This window comes from Artemia franciscana, chromosome 9, assembly GCF_032884065.1.
Source record: "Artemia franciscana chromosome 9, ASM3288406v1, whole genome shotgun sequence".
Taxonomy (NCBI): Eukaryota; Metazoa; Arthropoda; class Branchiopoda; order Anostraca; family Artemiidae; genus Artemia; species Artemia franciscana.
The window spans coordinates 14,520,954-14,538,771 of record NC_088871.1 but is presented as its reverse complement, the minus strand read 5'-3'; the positions used below and the strand labels follow the sequence as shown (position 1 = coordinate 14,538,771).

General features: G+C 34.5%; 2 protein-coding genes across 8 annotated transcripts in view; one reads left to right on the top strand and one right to left on the bottom strand.

Moving 5' to 3' along the window:
• Positions 1 to 17,818, top strand: part of LOC136031042 (putative leucine-rich repeat-containing protein DDB_G0290503) — a 424,748-nt gene that overhangs the window by 387,785 nt on the left and 19,145 nt on the right. The gene's annotated exons all lie outside the window — the stretch shown is intronic.
• LOC136031575 (uncharacterized) lies at positions 960 to 12,285 on the bottom strand. Its single transcript, XM_065711244.1, has 3 exons — positions 11,997 to 12,285; positions 2,428 to 2,598; positions 960 to 1,316 (listed from the first exon to the last, which is right to left on the bottom strand). The coding sequence occupies exons 1-3, from the start codon at positions 12,178 to 12,180 to the stop codon at positions 1,201 to 1,203; spliced, it is 471 nt and encodes a 156-aa protein (XP_065567316.1). The 5' UTR covers positions 12,181 to 12,285; the 3' UTR covers positions 960 to 1,200.

Below are 17,818 nucleotides of genomic sequence, written 5' to 3'. Positions count from 1 at the left end.
AAAAGGGAAACATCTAAAAAGGCAAGAGAAAGATTTGGGGGGGGGGGCTGGTTGCTCTCCATTCCTTTTTCGACTTCCCTCTCAACATGATTTGAAGTTCCAACTTAATCCCCTTAGCCATTCCTTAGATATCAGTATTATACACTTTGACAAACCCCCGCATATAGTGTGTTTTAATCTTGTTTGACATTTTCCTCAACAGCTTTCAAAACCTTTTACCCTTAGCCTTTGTTTCAAAACCTATAACTCCTTTGCCTTTTTAGAGACTGAGGATCAAACTTGCCCCCTTATATATAAATAAAAGACGACTTTTGTAGTACAGCATTTCCCCTGGGGCTCCGGAGGGTTTTGTCACCCCTGGAAGCATAGCTATTTGATTTTTCGACTATTTTGAACAAGAGGGTTATTTAAAATTTTTTTATCAGATGTCTTAGGGAACATTACAGCTAACAAGGGCGTGAGAGGGGGGCTGTTTATCCCCTCAACGTGCACTAAAAGTTTAAACTTAATACCTTCAGCCGTTCTCGAGATATTGCAAATGCATCTGTTTAGAAAACTGGATGCTGGCGCATTGGGTGTTTCAGTCGCTGGGTCTTTTGTTTTACAGGGATAAGTAGCAAGCCTGTTGCCCAACCTTGCTGCAGCTGGGATCGATCCCTAGATCCCAGATTGTCAATCGACAGGGTATACCAGGAGGACAGAAGTCAAAAGTATACATAGATGAAAATAAGGGAAGAGTCTTCGTTAGTCATTTAGCAACATCCCCCTCCCCCAAGAACCAATAATGTTATAAAAGTAAAATATCTATTTTCCGTAGAAAGTACAGATGTCGGCTCTGCCTTAAACGCAGGAAGTAGTAATCATGTCATCTATTTTAATTACCGGTTTCCAAAGGTATATCTATTTATTGTATCTATCTATTAATTATATTTATGTTATACTTATTTATATTTAATTTATAGATATTTTATATTTATTGGTTCAAATGTTACCGGGACTAGGAAGTTGCTATCCCAAGCTTAGATGCAAAAGATCACCAGGCCCCAACACTTTAGTTTTGAAGAACAAAACACTTAAGTAGAACAACTTTAGTGAGAACCATTAATAAACTCAAAATTTCTTGAGGTTTGCCTATTAAGCCCGAGAGGGTAGAAAAAATCTATTATTATTGAAAAACTTTCCACATCTTAAAAAATCAGCTTACAAATAAATTTCCAACCTCTTCAGATATCTTCCCAACCTTCGGACCAGACTGGTCCGAGGGTATAACTTGTCAATAACATCTTTATACTTGTCCCTCAGGCTCTCCAAAGATTCTGAAAACAAAAGATTAGTGCTTCAAAATAAAATTGAAAAAAATAGACAGTTCTTAAAACCACACGCCCACTTCATAACAAAAACCAGCACGTAAATCACATCATTTGGGTTGCTATAACTCTCTTATGCTAACCTCAATTCAGGCTACTCCATTTTATGTATGTTTTATTTTTATTATTTTTTTTTTTGTCTCAGCGCATGGTTTAGCCCATCAAACTCTTCATCTTGTTCATGTGTTCTTTGTTAATACAACACATATATCTGTTACTGCTACAACTAACAACTCATTATAATATCAAGCCGTCTTAGGCAAACTTATCTGTGGGTGCTCGCACAATTTTTCACCCAAATTTTTTCAAAGATTCAGTCCTTATTCCCTCCCCTGAACTTTCAATTTCTTCAAGTCGTCTCCAACCAACAGATTTATTGGCCACCACAGGGCCAACCAACGCAAATACATACATTTATTTGCTCTTATACACACATACACTAAAGTGATGCTGGGTTATTCAGCTAGACAGTAGCTCTGACAGATTTCTGCTTATTTAAATATTCTAAAATAAAAAAACCTTCCATGCCTCATACAACCACCGATATTCATTACTAAAAAAAAGATGTCACGTACACCCTCGTGTTCATGGCATAGTAATTTATTGTTTGGATATTAATATCTTGACAGTCAAATCGTTAAAAGAAAATGCAATTAAACAGTTGCAATAGCGCAACGCAGCCCAATCTTTTTTTACGTTTGCATTCCCAAATCTATTTTTTTAGGGGGGGGAGGAAGACAAATGCTTCAAAGAAGTTAATAGGCAAGCTAAAGGACAATAAGGAAGATTTCAACATGAACTTGCCCAGAGCTTTCCCTTCCTAAGAATAGCAAGTACCTGGCCACCTCCACATCGTGTTTGACCCGTCAGAAAGCATATGATAAAACTGCGGCGAAGAATACCAGGATTTTACTACTTTTGCCGCAGTGTTGCCAGTTTCATTATAGCTTAACGAATTTTTATTAAAATATCCGTTTTATTGTAAAAAGTCGTCTAAACAACCATCCAGTTAGAAAATCTGTCGGTGAAATCAAATGAAGCTTTCATGTGTGTCAAGTACCTGAAACAGCTGTACGAGTTTTTACATCTTCATCTTTAAGGAAAACAGCCATAATTTTTATTTTCCCTTCTATTTCTGGCACTGGCTCAGATTGATTGATTAAAACCGCTGTCACCTTTGCAGCCAGGCCACGGACTTCCCAAGACTTGTCATTCAATCGACTGAAAACACCTAAAATACAAACTGACATTACCTGCTAATTGGCCAGCCAAAAGAACATAAATAATACTTCAGGATAAATTTGTTTTGCAGTCTTAGAATAATACCTTAGAACATACCTAAGTTAAATCGGATATTTTATGAACTCCTTAAATCAGCAAGCCCCTTTTACCTCAAGAATTGCTCAAATTATTTCAACGCTTGGATATAAGCCTATTATGTAATAAAATCCGGTTAATTTGGACTTTTATTTTGGATACCAAATTTTACTCACTTGAATTATTACTCACATATAAAAATCACATAGATATAGCTATACAAAATGCAGTAATTTGTTTTTAGACTTTTAACAAAAAAAACTTATGGTGTTTTAAGAATCCAGGTTAGAGCGATAGCTAGCAATCTAGTAAGAGACGGTCATGTCCAATACAAAAAAAAATACGATACCCCATAACTCCTGAAAATATTGTCAGATCAAACAAGAGGTACTAGATTAGAACCACTTTTTTCGAAATCCCTATATATAAAACTTACCATCCCTTGGCTTGAATAACGGGGAAATCTATTGCCTTGAAAAACAAGATAAGTTGCTTGAACTACGATATCTGCATAAACGGCCTCTTTTTTCCATCTGTTCCACTAAGATAGCAGGGCATTGGAACATCATAGTGAACTGTTTAATGGTTCATTTTAAAGAAAATTGCCACGTCTAGGGCCTTTTGTAATTAATTTTTTTTAATAGATGACATTTTTTTTTTTACAAAAACCACATTTTTCATGTACAAGATTGATGAATGAAATCATAATCGTATGTTATTATATTAAAAGACGACCATTAAAAAAGCCAATCATTGCATATATTGGACTTCTTTGGAACAGTAAGAGACAAACTCCAAAGAATCTGGCAACTAACTAAATCCAATATACGCAATGATTGGTTTTTCTAATGGTCGTCTTTTAATATAATAACCTACGATTATGACGTCAAAAGGTTTGGGTTACAGCTAACGCTTTAACCCGAACCTTTGCCCCCCCTCCTGCCACGCGTTGCTGTGGCGCTGCACGCCCCAGCAAGACGTGGGGTGTTAGCTAGTCAGTCGGCACGCAGACTGACCCCTGCCACACATTGCTGAGGCGCTGCCCGCCCTAGCAACACATTGCAACACCCCTGCCACGGGTGCGCGCCACAGCAACATGTATGCAACAGTGCTTATTTTTATCTGCGTAGTTTTTTTTAATTTTCTTTTTTAGTTTTTTTTTCAGTTTTTTAGTCTTTTTCTCTTTTTTTAGTTTTTTTCTGTTTCCTTTTTATAGTTTTTTTTTCTGTTTTCTTTTTGTAATTTTTTTCTTTTCTTTTTATTTTTTTAGTTTGTTTTTCTTTTTTCTTTAGTTTTTTTCTTTTTTTTTAGTTTTTTTGTAACATATATTGTAACAAACAAACAGTGTATTTTTATATAGATAGAAGATTACTATTGGCTAGAGTTCGTTCTTTATTACTCCAAACTAATACAGTTAAAACTAAAACTAAACTAACCGTAAAAATTCTAATACTTACTACGTCATTTGCGCTTTAGTGAGAACAAATAAAATTGTGAGCTTTTTTCTGATTTTACAACGTTGGAAAATGAAACACACTATCATAACCGCCTTGTTCAATACCCATCTAAAGGAAACTAACTCTCCATTGGCTTGAATAACTAGGAATATATATTGGTTTGAAAATCAAGAAAAAGCAGTTAGCAGGGCACAGGAACATCATAGGGAGTTGTTTGATGGCTCATTTTAAAGGAAATTGATACATTAAAAAACATTTCCTAATTTACAAAAATGATTTTTAAAATAAAATTAATTTTTTACGAATAACTATATTTTCATATACAAGATAGATGAATGATGTCATAATCCTAGGTTGTAACCATATATGGCGTAAAAGAAAATACGATACTAATGTTAGCTATAATTGCGTCAGTACAGAATCGCTAATGTTATTATGCAAACTGAAAAAATATATATGGTGTCTGAACAATAATATTAACTTTTAATTCAAACGAGAAAAATACCTGAAAATTTTTAATTATTTTTTTTTATTTAAATCATGACAGTTATGTTTCATCTCTCACTTAAAAGTTATACTTCTACAGGAACCAACCTTTTTTTTGTTCAACTTCTAAAGCGTGTATCTCTTGTGCTGTATTTCGGTAGAAAAGAAATCCAGGTTGCAGCAGTAGCTTGCAACATTGTAAGAGAGGATCCCATCCTATATAAAAAAAACCAAATAGCCCATAACTCCTCAGACTAAAGTCAGATTAAAAGAAGAGAAGTACATTATAAGAACCACCTTGTCCAATACCCCTATATAGAAAAGTAACTGTCCCTTAGCTTGAATAACAAGGAAAATATACTGGTTTGAAAATCAAGAAAAGTGGGTGAAACCACGATATTCTGCATCGACGGCAAATTCCTTATTTTTTTTTCCTTTCTACATATAGTTTGGCATTGGAACATCGTAAAGAGCTGTTTAATGGCTCATTTTAAAGGAAATTGTCACGTCTAGTACAAGTTTGTAATTTTAAAAAAATAATTGGTAAAATTCAATAAATTTTTACGAAAAACTTCATTTTTCTATCAGGAATCACCGGATTCATCGGATCATCGCTCGCGTGACAAGCGGGGATGCTCACCATTAAATCATTGGAGACCTAATTCAAGCCAAGAAGCGATGAGTTTCCTATATAGGGTTTTCGAAAAAGACGATTCTAATAGTGTACTTCTTATTTTTATCTTACGCTGTTTTTAGGCGTTATGAGCTATTGTGTTTGTTAGTATTGGACCTGATCGTCTTTTACTGGGTGACGAACTACCACTGGAACACGGATTGATGATCCTAAAATTCCTGAACTTGGGGCAAGTAACCCAAACATTCAACAGTCTAAAGCTTATAGTCATGCTTCTTAGTCACAAATTTCCATAGTAATAAATACCATATCGATTTATTAAATGTGTCATTTCTCATTTCCCAAATTCCAAAATTATTGGTGTAAACTCACAATGGACATCCTGTGCTGTTTCATCTAAACGAATAAGTTGGTTAATTTTGAAAGATGATTGTATTTGCTTTTACAACCTATGAACCTTAAAGTGCACGCCCTTTTGATGTTGACATGAATATACAATGGATAACACTGAAACAAAACCGCCGAAAAAATATCATCAGGAATTTGAAAAATATTTACAAGCCAATTGGCGACACGATTGGAAAAACAAATACCTTAACTATGGAAGCCTTAACCGAAGAGTTGAAAAGTCAGATAAATTAAAAGGCACTGAACTTCAAACAGAAATGCGCCAGTTTTTTTGCGATTGCGAAGAAGAACTAAAAACTGTAAACGATTTTTTAAAAAAAAAACTAAAAGAGCTCATAGGCAAAAAAGAAACGCTAGAAAATAAAGCATTAGAAATGAAAGAAAAATTTTGGACAGCAATAGAAGAGAAAAAATCGTTACGTTATGATTTTCATCTTCTCTATGTAGATTTTATGATGCTGAACAACTATCAGAAGTTAAATTTCGTTGGATTTCGTAAAATCTTGAAAAAGTTTGATCATCACCAGTTGAAAAGTCACAAGAAGCAGTGCACTGAGGGTGAAAAGTGGAGAAAAGACTACGTCGAGAATGCTTATTTATACACTTGCAACGAAATAGGGCCCTTAATGAAAGAGATAGAAGATTCTTATGCATCAATTTTCGAGGAGAAAAAAGATACGACAGTGAAACGATTGTTGTATTTTCATTCTGAAAAGACACAAAAGATAATATACTTAATTCCTAGTGTGTTTTTGGTGATGATAGTTCTTAGTGTAGTATTAATGATCTTATATAATATTTTTCCAATTCCTATTAAAATCCGATGTCCTGATACAAGCCAAAATGATAAAACTTTTAACTGGAATATATTGTTAAAACTGTATCGGGGACCTCTTTGGGTTGTAATGCATCAATTTCTAAATGGTCTTAATATTCTGCTATGGAGAAAAAGAAATATTAACTACATTCAAGTCTTGGGTATCGACCCCAGATCAGATTTTTCGGGGAAAAAGTTTTGCTTGCTTGGAGGAATAAATGCGGTACTATGGTGGCTTAGCATCATCGCTTTTTTCTTTGCACCAGCTTTAGGTGTTTCCCACTTCATCTTTCATTTACTTATGGCAATTCTATTAATTCTAACTATCCTTATACCTATCCCATATTTAACATTTATTCAACGATGGTTACGATGGCACTTATTTCGTGTAATTTTAGCTCCATTTTTTGATGTGGGGTTTTGTGATTTTTGGCTGGCGGATCAAATAACTAGCTTGTCCTTGGTTTTTGGAGACGCGGCTGACATAATTACTTTATACTCTCAGACACATTGGTACGAGCAAAAGTGGACGTGTATTACAAGGTTCACCCAGATTTGGTGGTTGAAAATGGTCTTACTATGCTGGCCTTACAATATCAGGCTTATTCAGTGCTGTAGAAGAGCAATAAAAGAAAATAGTAAACGGACGCACTTATTAAACGCGTTAAAATATGTCACGGGTATATCGGTAATTATATTTTCCATGCTGTACGGAGCCTACCATCTTCCAGTGCTCAAGATATTATGGATAATTCTTTCAGTTGTATCAAGCATATATGGAATAATTTGGGACGTAAAAATGGACTGGGGGTTAGGAAACAAGAACAATAAATTTCTTCGTGAAAAGTTGCTTATTGGTTCATCTTTGTTGTACTATGTCTGCATTTTGTTAAACATCATACTTCGTTTCACATGGACATTTTCTTTGTCAATAATTGAAGCAGAAATTTTAGACACAGAAATTACTACCACAATTTTTTCAGCCTTAGAGCTCTTTCGAAGGTTTATGTGGAATATTTTTAGAGTTGAGAATGAGCAAATAAACAACTGTGGTGGATTTAGAGACCCAAAAATCAAATTTGAACTTTTCAACGTAGATTCTACGGGTAATATCTACCCAATGGACCCGAAAAGTGATACAGTGTGAAATTGGAAAAAAAAATTATATGCTTGTACACGATAGTACGCGGTAAACACAGACCAAACCCCAAAGATATGACGTCAAATAAAACACAGAAAACCCAAAGATATGACGTCAAATAAGAGTAAGAAGTGCAACATTGAATTTAGCATAGTCTAGAAATCTTAACAAGAGAATTAGAGTCCTTCTCTATTAACAACAAGAGAGATGACGTTTTTGCAAAGGCAGCATTCATGTGTCTCCTTTATTTTTCTGCTTTTTTCAACAGGTGGAATCTTATTATCTTATAGAATCACTTTTTTTGTTTGGCTATTTAACTTTTTGTGTGTTTTCATGCCCCGTGTTTGAAGCGCGGTTTGACAAAATTCGTTTTTAGGTTCTCTGTGTTTTTTAACCCAGCCAAAATTTAAAGCGTTTTCATCTTACGAGTTCCAAGCGTTTTGGACCGGGGTTCTTCAAAATTTTAACTATTCAGTGTAGCATGGTCGAACATGGGTTCTGAAAAGACCCAAAACCGTGTTGAACACGGCATCCAAAACAACAATCTGTTTTGAATAGGGGTGGCCTGAAAAGGGAGGTCTTGTAATTTCCCTAAAATTTCACTTATTTCACTAAAATTCACTAAAATTTCACAAAAAAAGACTCCCGTCTTTTCCTAATTTCATGGTTGTAGGAATAGCCCCAACCTAGCAAAAGCTTACAAAATATACTTTCAAAAGTGCATTTGCCTACTCAGAAAAAATTGGCTAGTTTACATTCATTAAGATATGACAACTCTTTCTAAGATATATTTCCTTTCAGTCTTTACTAGTGGTTATAATATAAAAAAAAGAAATAATGCCACTTGAAAAAACAAAATTGTAGAGTTTCGACGTGTAAAACAGTTAGTATTATTTGTTTCTTCAGGAAAAGAAAATGAAACACTAATTTATTTGTTTATTTTAAGCAGCTTTAATTTTTAGCAATTCATTTATATATTAACTTTTTTCCATTTGTTTATTTATTTTGAAGCGAAAAAATTATGTTAAGCAGCTTTCAACCAAACTCTGGTCGATTTTTCTTGTATTTTCTATTGTATTTCCCCCGTCTTAGAGAACCTCATTTTTAAAAGACCACACCATTGTGCATCACACAATTTAACTTGGTATATTACATTTAGTATGTGAGACAAAAACCCTATATATTTTCTTTACCAAATAAGAACTGGTTTGGTATTTGTTGAACAAATAACGGATGTCTCTAGCACCAGTGCAGGATATTAACAAGATGAACATGATTTTTCAAGGCCCTATTTTTAGCGTTAGCTTGAACTTGGTATATTAGCATCATGGCCGCGAATTCGGGGGGCTGGCCTTACCCCCTCCTCTAAATTTTGAAAAAAAACATTTTTTTATGATTTTATTAAAAAAACAAAAAAGTAACCACCCTCTAAATAAAAAAGAAAACCCCTATTTATTTCTTCATCAAAAAACTGAAACAAAAATGCGGGCCCCAATCACTACATTTTCGTAGATCGGCGTCACCTACTTAGCCTCAGAGTTTAGCCAATAAAATGTTTACATCAGTGATAAACAGTTGGCGAATAACACAGCAATGCTGTGACAAAAACAAATAACACAGCAAAAAGTTGACAAAAACAAAAAAAGAGAAAACAAAAATCTCGTGAAGAAGAAAAAACAAAGGGAGCTATGACCTGTAGAAGGAAAAGACAAACTAAAATGACGAGAATATTCGCATGTATAAAACAAGGTGTCTTCAACGCTAAGAAACAAAGATAAACTCTAAAATAATATGTAAAGCCTAATATTTGGTTTTATCGAGGCTGGTCGGTTCGGCTTTCGATCTTTCAAAAAGGCTATTGGTAATTTTTTTTTTTTTTTTTTTTTTTTTTTTTTTTTTTTTTTTTTTTTTTTTTTTTTTTTTTTTACTTTCTTGTTAGTTTTACATCTTATGATCTGACCCCACTGAATTATCACAGTCGTTACAGATTGTAATTTTATGAGTTCTATATTATGGGTATGATCTGTCCTTTTTTAAAAAGTGCCAATACTTATCATTTCTTTTTTCACCGATGTTTCAGATATCCTAACTTCAAAACCAAGCTGAAGAAACTTTTACAATGTAAATATAATTTTCAAGATAAAGATCAAAAATTTTAATTTTTCATGCTCCCCTTTTTGGATACTTGGCCTAAAGCTAAATAAACACAAGAATGAACAGGAAAAACCTTATTATCTCAGTATCCAACAATGTTCAACTTATCCTTTGTTGGAGAAATGAAAATGTCTATGCTGTCAGTTTTCCAGTTATCCACGATTTTCATGTCTAGTTAAGCCCTTGCCTCCTCCAAACCCTTTAAAACGCAGAGCTGAACTTCGAAGGTGAGTTAAATTTAAAAACCAAGTTTATAGAGATGAAAACAAAGAGCGGCATTGAAGCTTAAAAGGAACAAGGGCTATTCTGTATATAAGGAGGCTCTCACCCCCTGAAATCCACACTCCTTTGACTAAAGCTTAACTTGTACACCTTAAGGGTGCTAGAATATTATATTCGTTTTATGATAATTCTAACCGTCTACCTTTTTTTTTATTTTACCGGAAAATCACTTTCTGAAACGAATAGAAGTTATTTTATCCCCCAAACCTCAAAGAAATTTTAAACATATGGCGTAAAATTTTGCGCTCAAAATTTTTTTCGTCCTATTTCAAAATATGACTTAAGATTATTTAGAGAATAGGCTGGTATTTCGGCATTACATGTTTGAAACGGTTGAATTACGATCTGTAACAACTGGAAAAATGTAGAACATTGAGCAACAAATCAAAGCAAATAACTTATTAGTCTGATCGAATGAGCGAGTTATTAGTAAGTACAAATTACTCCGCTATCATTGGAAATGAAGTAATGATTTTATCAACTCAACTGAACAATATTTCAAGATTGCAATAAAATAATAAGCCCTTAACAGACACATCAGCTTGTTATTGTATGGCGTCCCAAACCATAAAACTGAACAAATTCAGAATTTAACTCTTCAACACGAACAAAAAAGCAAATGAATAAAATAAAAGAAGAAAACAAAAAAACTTGTTGAACTTGGGGAGTATCTCCCGTCAAAAGATTCATAGATTTTTATTTGGTTTATATTTAAACATATGATTTATCAGCTTTAGCCATTTTAGACACTTGACAAATTTTGCTTTTAAACAAAATTTTAGGCCTTGAATATTATGCTGGGTTGTCCCTTAAAACTGCATGGGATTTTTTTTTAATTTACTCAATCCTTTTATATCCTTTCGATCATAAAAAAAATCTTCATTCAGATTTTGCAGTTATTAGTTTCATGTGGGTGTTGCCCACAAATGAAGACTTAAAATTAATTTTAACAGGCTCATAAGCCCCACCCTTCCCTCACGAACAAATCATAGTTTCCGTTCTTAAGCAACTTGCAGGACACCTTAATGACCAAATGCTTCTTCAAAAAAAAAAAAAATGAATGGAGCAGTTTAAACCCAATTATTGTGAAAAGATGAGCTTTATAAAACATATGTCCAAAACCAAGATTTCATTTCGGCAAAACAACCTTGCCTTCCAACATTGCAACGAGCCTCCAACAGAATACCGAGCTCGCTATTGTTGGACATAACAAAATGAGAATTTAGCTCTTCAAAATGGGCAAAATAATACAATTGATAAGAAAAAGAAAAAACGAAATAAAAAAAAACTAGAAGAAAAGGAAAACCTCAAGAGATTGCGATATGCTGACTTGACTTACGTCCCAGACGTCCTCATGGGTCGTGTTGGGGCCATTTTCTTTTCACGTTCATATATCAGTTTCTTATACGATGCTCGGTTACCAGCTTGTTTGAGAAGGCGTAAAAGGTCACCTCCATGTTCTCTTGCCATCTCTATCTCCATGGCATAAGTTACTGAGCAGTAAAAACAGTGTGTTTTTGGAAATTACTTAAACCTCATTACATATCTCATAACAACGGCAGCATTTCTTGCCATGAATTTAACGGATTAGTTTTGCATATGTACTTTCATAGTACAACATTGCAACACTGATGAAAATGCAGCATTGCCGTAAAAACTTCATACTTTTAAAAGAAAAAATGTAAAGTTTTAGAAAATTGCCGTGTTCAGATATGGATAGATCTAAGGGCGCAAGGAGAAATTTGTTTTTCATGTTGGTGTCTTTAGTAGTTTAAGGTGTCTTGTATTATACAGAACATATTTTTAGAAAAGTTTCGGTCGCTACTCTTTATTCCAACAATAATATTCTGTTTGCAATAACTCAACAATGCTACTTCACTCCACCACAGAAAAAATGTATTTTTCACTGAAAAACCTGCAATCTGCTATTTACCAGAAATGAGACTGTATCTTTGAGAGCTATTCAAACCTTCCCCAATATCTCTTGTCAAGAGCAGAATTTCTTGCCGTACTAGATCTGAATCATCTTCCATCGAGTCCAGCAAAGTGGGAGATAATTGTTTGTAGTCCTTCTCCACGAAGCGAAGTGCCTGACGGAGACATCTAGCAGCCAACATTCGTATATGTCTAGATAGGACTTCTTGCTGCCATTGGAGAATATGGAGAAACTTTTCTATAAAGAAGTCCTTATTTCAATTAGTTTTTTAATTCAGAAACTCGTAATGCCCGTTCCATCACAAGGTTATAAATGCCTGCTGAATCTTCCAAAGAGAAACAGTAACTTTATAAGAGTGGAAACTGGGAGCTAGCGTTAAAAAAAAATCAACAGCATTTAGCGTCTGGCGACACTTGGCATTTTTTTCAAGATTTGTAATAATTTTTCTGTCATGAACTGAGATCAGACACTTATTACTACCCTAATTTTACCAATTACACTAATTACATTAATCATTCCTACTGTTACACTGAAAAAAGCCAAGTGGCACCAAACATAGGATGGCGTTGATAATTTTTTTTTATTGATACTAGCGCCAGTTCCGACTCTTATAAATTACCCATACTCTTTGGAATCTGCTTTTGAAGGATTCGACTGAGAAACTCCCAGGAAAAATGTGCCCACCACGATAGTTCCAAACTGAAGTGAATTATCAAACAAAGCTGTTCTTCAAAAACTCTGTTTCCGGTGTGTCAGCCTAAAGAAATATGGACCAAGCCGTATGCCTTCATGTCCATCTTGTCAGTTGAAGAATGGGAGGAGGACACAATTTGAGAAAGGTCTGGAGATAGAGCTGAATCCATCTACTTTTAAAAATCAACTATCGAAGCTGCATCAAACCTTTCATCCTTAGTCATAATAATGTCATAGGTAATGGTTGAGCCTATCGTATGGGCCCTATTATGGCTCTTTTGAAATGGTACCAAAAGAGTCTTTAGAGAACAAGTATACAACCGGCATCTATATTCTGTGTTGGGCCTAATACACGACTTGTAAAATGAGATGCTCAACTTGAGAGTAGTGGCGGGTCAACAAGGCCGGCACTTAGAGCATGAGGCTCTAAAGCTTAAAGCCTCATTACATTTACCATGAACCTTATTAGCATAATACAGAGGTTACGTCAATAGTATATTCCAGCCGGCATCTTATTTGCATATACCTGTCTGGACATGATTAACATATATTCAACCTTCATGAATAAGAGGAATGACCACTTCAGTAAACTATTTTATTTGAATTCAAATTGGACTAATATAATTTTATTTGACAGCATATTGGCCTTTACTTGAAAGCATATATTAACAAAGGCATAGTATAACCGCTTCTATATCATATTCACGAGAATGAGCGCTTATATCAAAACTTTTTTAGAGGGAACTTATGGTCATCCATCTCCCACCTCCAAGATCCCCAATACCCTACCCCAACTTCTTGCCCCATTTTTTGGAATTAGAATTATTTTTTGAACTTTTTAATTTATTTTTTACTTAGAAATATTTTCATTTTTCTGGGGGGGGATTTATAAAAAAATTTACGTGTCTTAAAATGAGGTTGAATGTACTTTTTTTTCCATGTCTTAAAATGACACTATATGCTTATAGCAAAAGAAATCCACACGAGATATTCAAAATACGAAACGAAAATTATATATTTATATTAGTCGGGATGTTTTCTTTCAGATAATGTTGTATTTTTTTCTTAGTGTTTTGCCTGAACATCATTTGTGCAAAGGTTTTAACCCTAAGGCACTCTTAAGGATCAACAACTTTTGCACGATTGATTTCTATGGCCTCGAGTATTAGTTACGAAATAATTAACCCTGAGGCAATCTTGACGATCAATAAACTCTAGCACAATCGATTACTCTTACCTAGAGTGTGGACATAAAAGCTCGATGGAGAGTTACTTGGTATCACAGAAGTTTCAAAGATGTTGGGCATTTTCAATTGTGAAAATGTTGGTTTAAGAGAGTTCTCGTATGGCGTAATTTTCGAGTGTTCGTTTTTGTTGCTCAATATGCACTTAAGGAAAATGTCATGCTATCACTGGCATGTGAATATGATATGCAAGACTTGTGGAGTACTACATTACTCCATATGAATAGACTAGATTTCTATGGCAGAGTGATTTCCCCATTCTGTGAAAGTGGAAGGAAGTGAATACAATTAAAAAAAAAAGCAAAAGAAATATGCAAATTCTTTTAGTTGAAGCGTTGTTTGTTAAGGGGAATGTGCCTAAAGATAAACTTTGTAAGACAAATATTGCCGAATTCAATTTGGAAGATCTTAAGTGCCCCGCATATCTGCATAGAATACATAGCCCCGAGGACCAGATACGATTCTTGGTGCATAGATCCCAAGATACATCCATTCTTGGAATATATGAAACAGATATTCAAGGAAGAAGAAAAACGGAAGTCGTGATATAGATTGGGAACACACCAAGTGGGTAATTAATGGTGATAAATAGAAAATTTTGTACGTAAATATATGTTTTTACTATTAATATTAAACATGTTTATTATAAAACGCCTTATTCTCAAGCATATGTTACCCCTCCAAAACTGAAGGGGTATTTTTCAGGGGGGGGGGTCTTTTTAGGGTGGGTGAAAAATTTTCGAAAGTCAAAGAAATCATATTTTTCCAAAGAAAAGAAAACCATGGAATTTATGAAGTTTCGGTCAGGCACAAACGCTACTACAGGCTCACAAGTGGTATACTAGAGTATGAAATAGGTGAATAAGGTTTTACCGAAATCTGGGAGAGATGAATCGGATTCTTTTTAGAGTTAGAAACACATGAAGTGGGAATTTATCAAGATTCAGAAGCAGGTGGGTGGGAATTTTTCAAAATCCCGCACATAATATTTTCCCAAAGAAGAGAAAACCACTAAAAAAGAATGCAAACATAAAAATACTAGTTGACGACGAGGGGGAAACATCTTGATTATTTTTAGAGTTAGAGACATATGAAATGAAAATTTATCAAGATTCAATCAGACACAGACATTACTGGCAGGGTCACAATCGGTGTACTAGAGCCTGAAAAAAGTGAATCAGGTTTTTACCCAAGTCTCGAACAGATGAATTGGATTTTTTTTAGAGTTAGAGACATATTAAGTGGGAATTTATCAAGATTCAGAGGAAGGTAGGTGACAATTTTTCAAAAAAGTCACACACATAACATTTTCCAAAGAGAAGAAAACCATGAAGTTTATAAAAATTAAATAAACTTCTTGATTATTTTTAAAGTTTGAAGTGACAATTTATCAAGATTCAATCAGACAGAGACACTTCTACCAGGTTTACAATTGGTGTACTAGAGCCTCAAATAGCTTATCTAGATTTTTACCTAAGCGAGGGAGATATGGATCAGATTCTTAAAAAACACAACCTTCAAGAAAACAAAACGAATATAAAAGCTTATAAAGGATAAAATATAAGAAAAAAATTAAATTAAAGAAAGGTGGGAACCCTACCAACCATGTCCAGGGAGTGGGTTGCTATTAAAGATACGTTTAAGCCATATTCAGAGGTACTTCTGAGAGGTCTTTATGAAAATGCCATGTTTCTATTTCTCTATTAAACGCAACTGCAAGAAAAAGCGACACATTTTTTTCATCTGTTTTTTCTGAGAGGATTTAATAAAACAGCCACGTTTCTTTGAGCCAGGACAATGCATAATCACGCCACAGTGACAATATTTAGCTAGCCCACCCTACCAAGCAATTCCAGAGGGCGAGGGTTGTTATTAGAGGTAAAGTTTACATTTACACTTTAATTCTGGTTTTACAAAGCTCTTATAAGCAAAAAAAGAACTTTCCGTTTTTTGCTAGAAGAAAAACCACGAATGTGTGTGTGCTGTGGGACAGTCTTTTTGGCTAAAAGAAATTTCCATGTTTGCCGTTTATCTTTTAGGACTACCAGGGCCTTTAAAAAACGAATGTGCCACCGTACGGCATTACTGCCTCTGAAACTCAAGGCTAAATATGCGTATAGATTTCAATAATTCTAAATCAATTGACTATCTCATAATTTTCACTCAATAGATTTTAGCCCTCTTTTGGCTGAAACTGTTGTTTTGCACCACAAAATGGCTGAAAGCGTTGCTTTGCTGTGTGACAGTCTTTTTGGCCAAAATAAATGTCTATGTTAACCGTTTATTTTGTAGGACTACTTGCACCTTTACAAATGCACCTTTTACTACTTGGATCTTAAGAAACGAATGCGCTACCGAACGGCATTACTGCTAATAAAAATCAAAGCTCAATATGCGTACAGATTTTTCAATGATTTCAAATCAGTGAACTATCTCAAAGTTTTCACAAAATAGCATTTTACCATTCTTTTGACTAAAATTGTGGTTTTGCACCACATAATGGCTGAAAATACCGCTTTGCTGTGGGGGATAGTCTTTTTGGCTAAAATAAATGTCTATGTTAGCAATTTAACTCATAGGAGTAGCTCCACCTTTTTAAAACGAATGCGCTACGTTATGGCATTACTGCCGCTATTTTCGATAATTCTAAACCAATTAACGATCTCAGAATTTTAGCACAATAGCATTTTAGCGTTCTTTTGGCTAGAATTGTTGTTTTGCACACCAATATGGCTAGAAATACCACTTTGCTGTGGGACAGTCTTTTTGGATAAAATAATTGCCTATGTTAACCGTTTATTTTGCAGGAATACCCTAACCTTTTAAAAACGAATGTGGTACCGTACGCAGTTACTCCCTCTGAAACACGAGGCTCAATACGCGTATGGACATTCGATAATTCTAAATCAGTTGACCATCTCAGAATTTTCTCGCAATAGCTTTTTGGAATTCTTTTGGCTAGAATTGTTTTTTTGCACCACAAAATGCCTGAAAACAGCACTGCTGTGTGACAGTCTTTTTGGCTGAAATAAATGTCTATGTTAGCCGTCTGTTTTACAGGACTATTTGACCTTTTAAAAACGAATGCGCTACCGTAGGGCATTACTGCCACTGAAACTCCAGGCTCATATGTGAATAGATTTTCAATAATTCTGGATCAACTGACTATCTGAGAATTTTTACATAGATTCTTGTTTTGCACAACAAAATGCCAGAAAGCACCACTTTGCTGTGGCACAGTCATTTTTGGCTAAAATAAATGCCTATGATAAACATTTATTTTGTAGTCTACCTGCACCTTTTACAAACTAATGCACCACCGTACGGCATTACTGTCTTAGAAACTCAAGGCTCAAAACGCCTATAGAATTTAAATAATTCTAAATGAATCAACTATCTTGGAATTTCCACACAATAGCATTTTAACTTCTTTTGACTAGAATTTTTGTTTTACACCAAAAATGGCTTAAAACGCCGCTTTACTGTGGGACAATCTTTTTGGCTAAAATAAATGTTTATGTTAACCGATATTTTGTAGGAATACTAGCACCTTTTAAAAAGAATGTGCTACCGTATGATGTTACTGCATCAGAAACTAGAGACTCAATATGCGAATAGATTTTCAACAGTTCTAAATCAATTAACTATTTCAGAATTTTTACACAATAGCTTTTTTGATTATTTTGGCTAGGATTATCGTTTTGCACACCAAATGGCTGAAAACGCCGCTTTGCTGTGGTAAACTCTTTGTGGCTAAAATAAATGTCTATGCTACTGGTTTATTTTGTAGGACTACCTTCACCTTTTAACAAAAGCTAAGAGCTCATATGGCACTTGTGACGAGGCATGAAGAGCTAAGAGCCAAGAGATCATATGGTATGA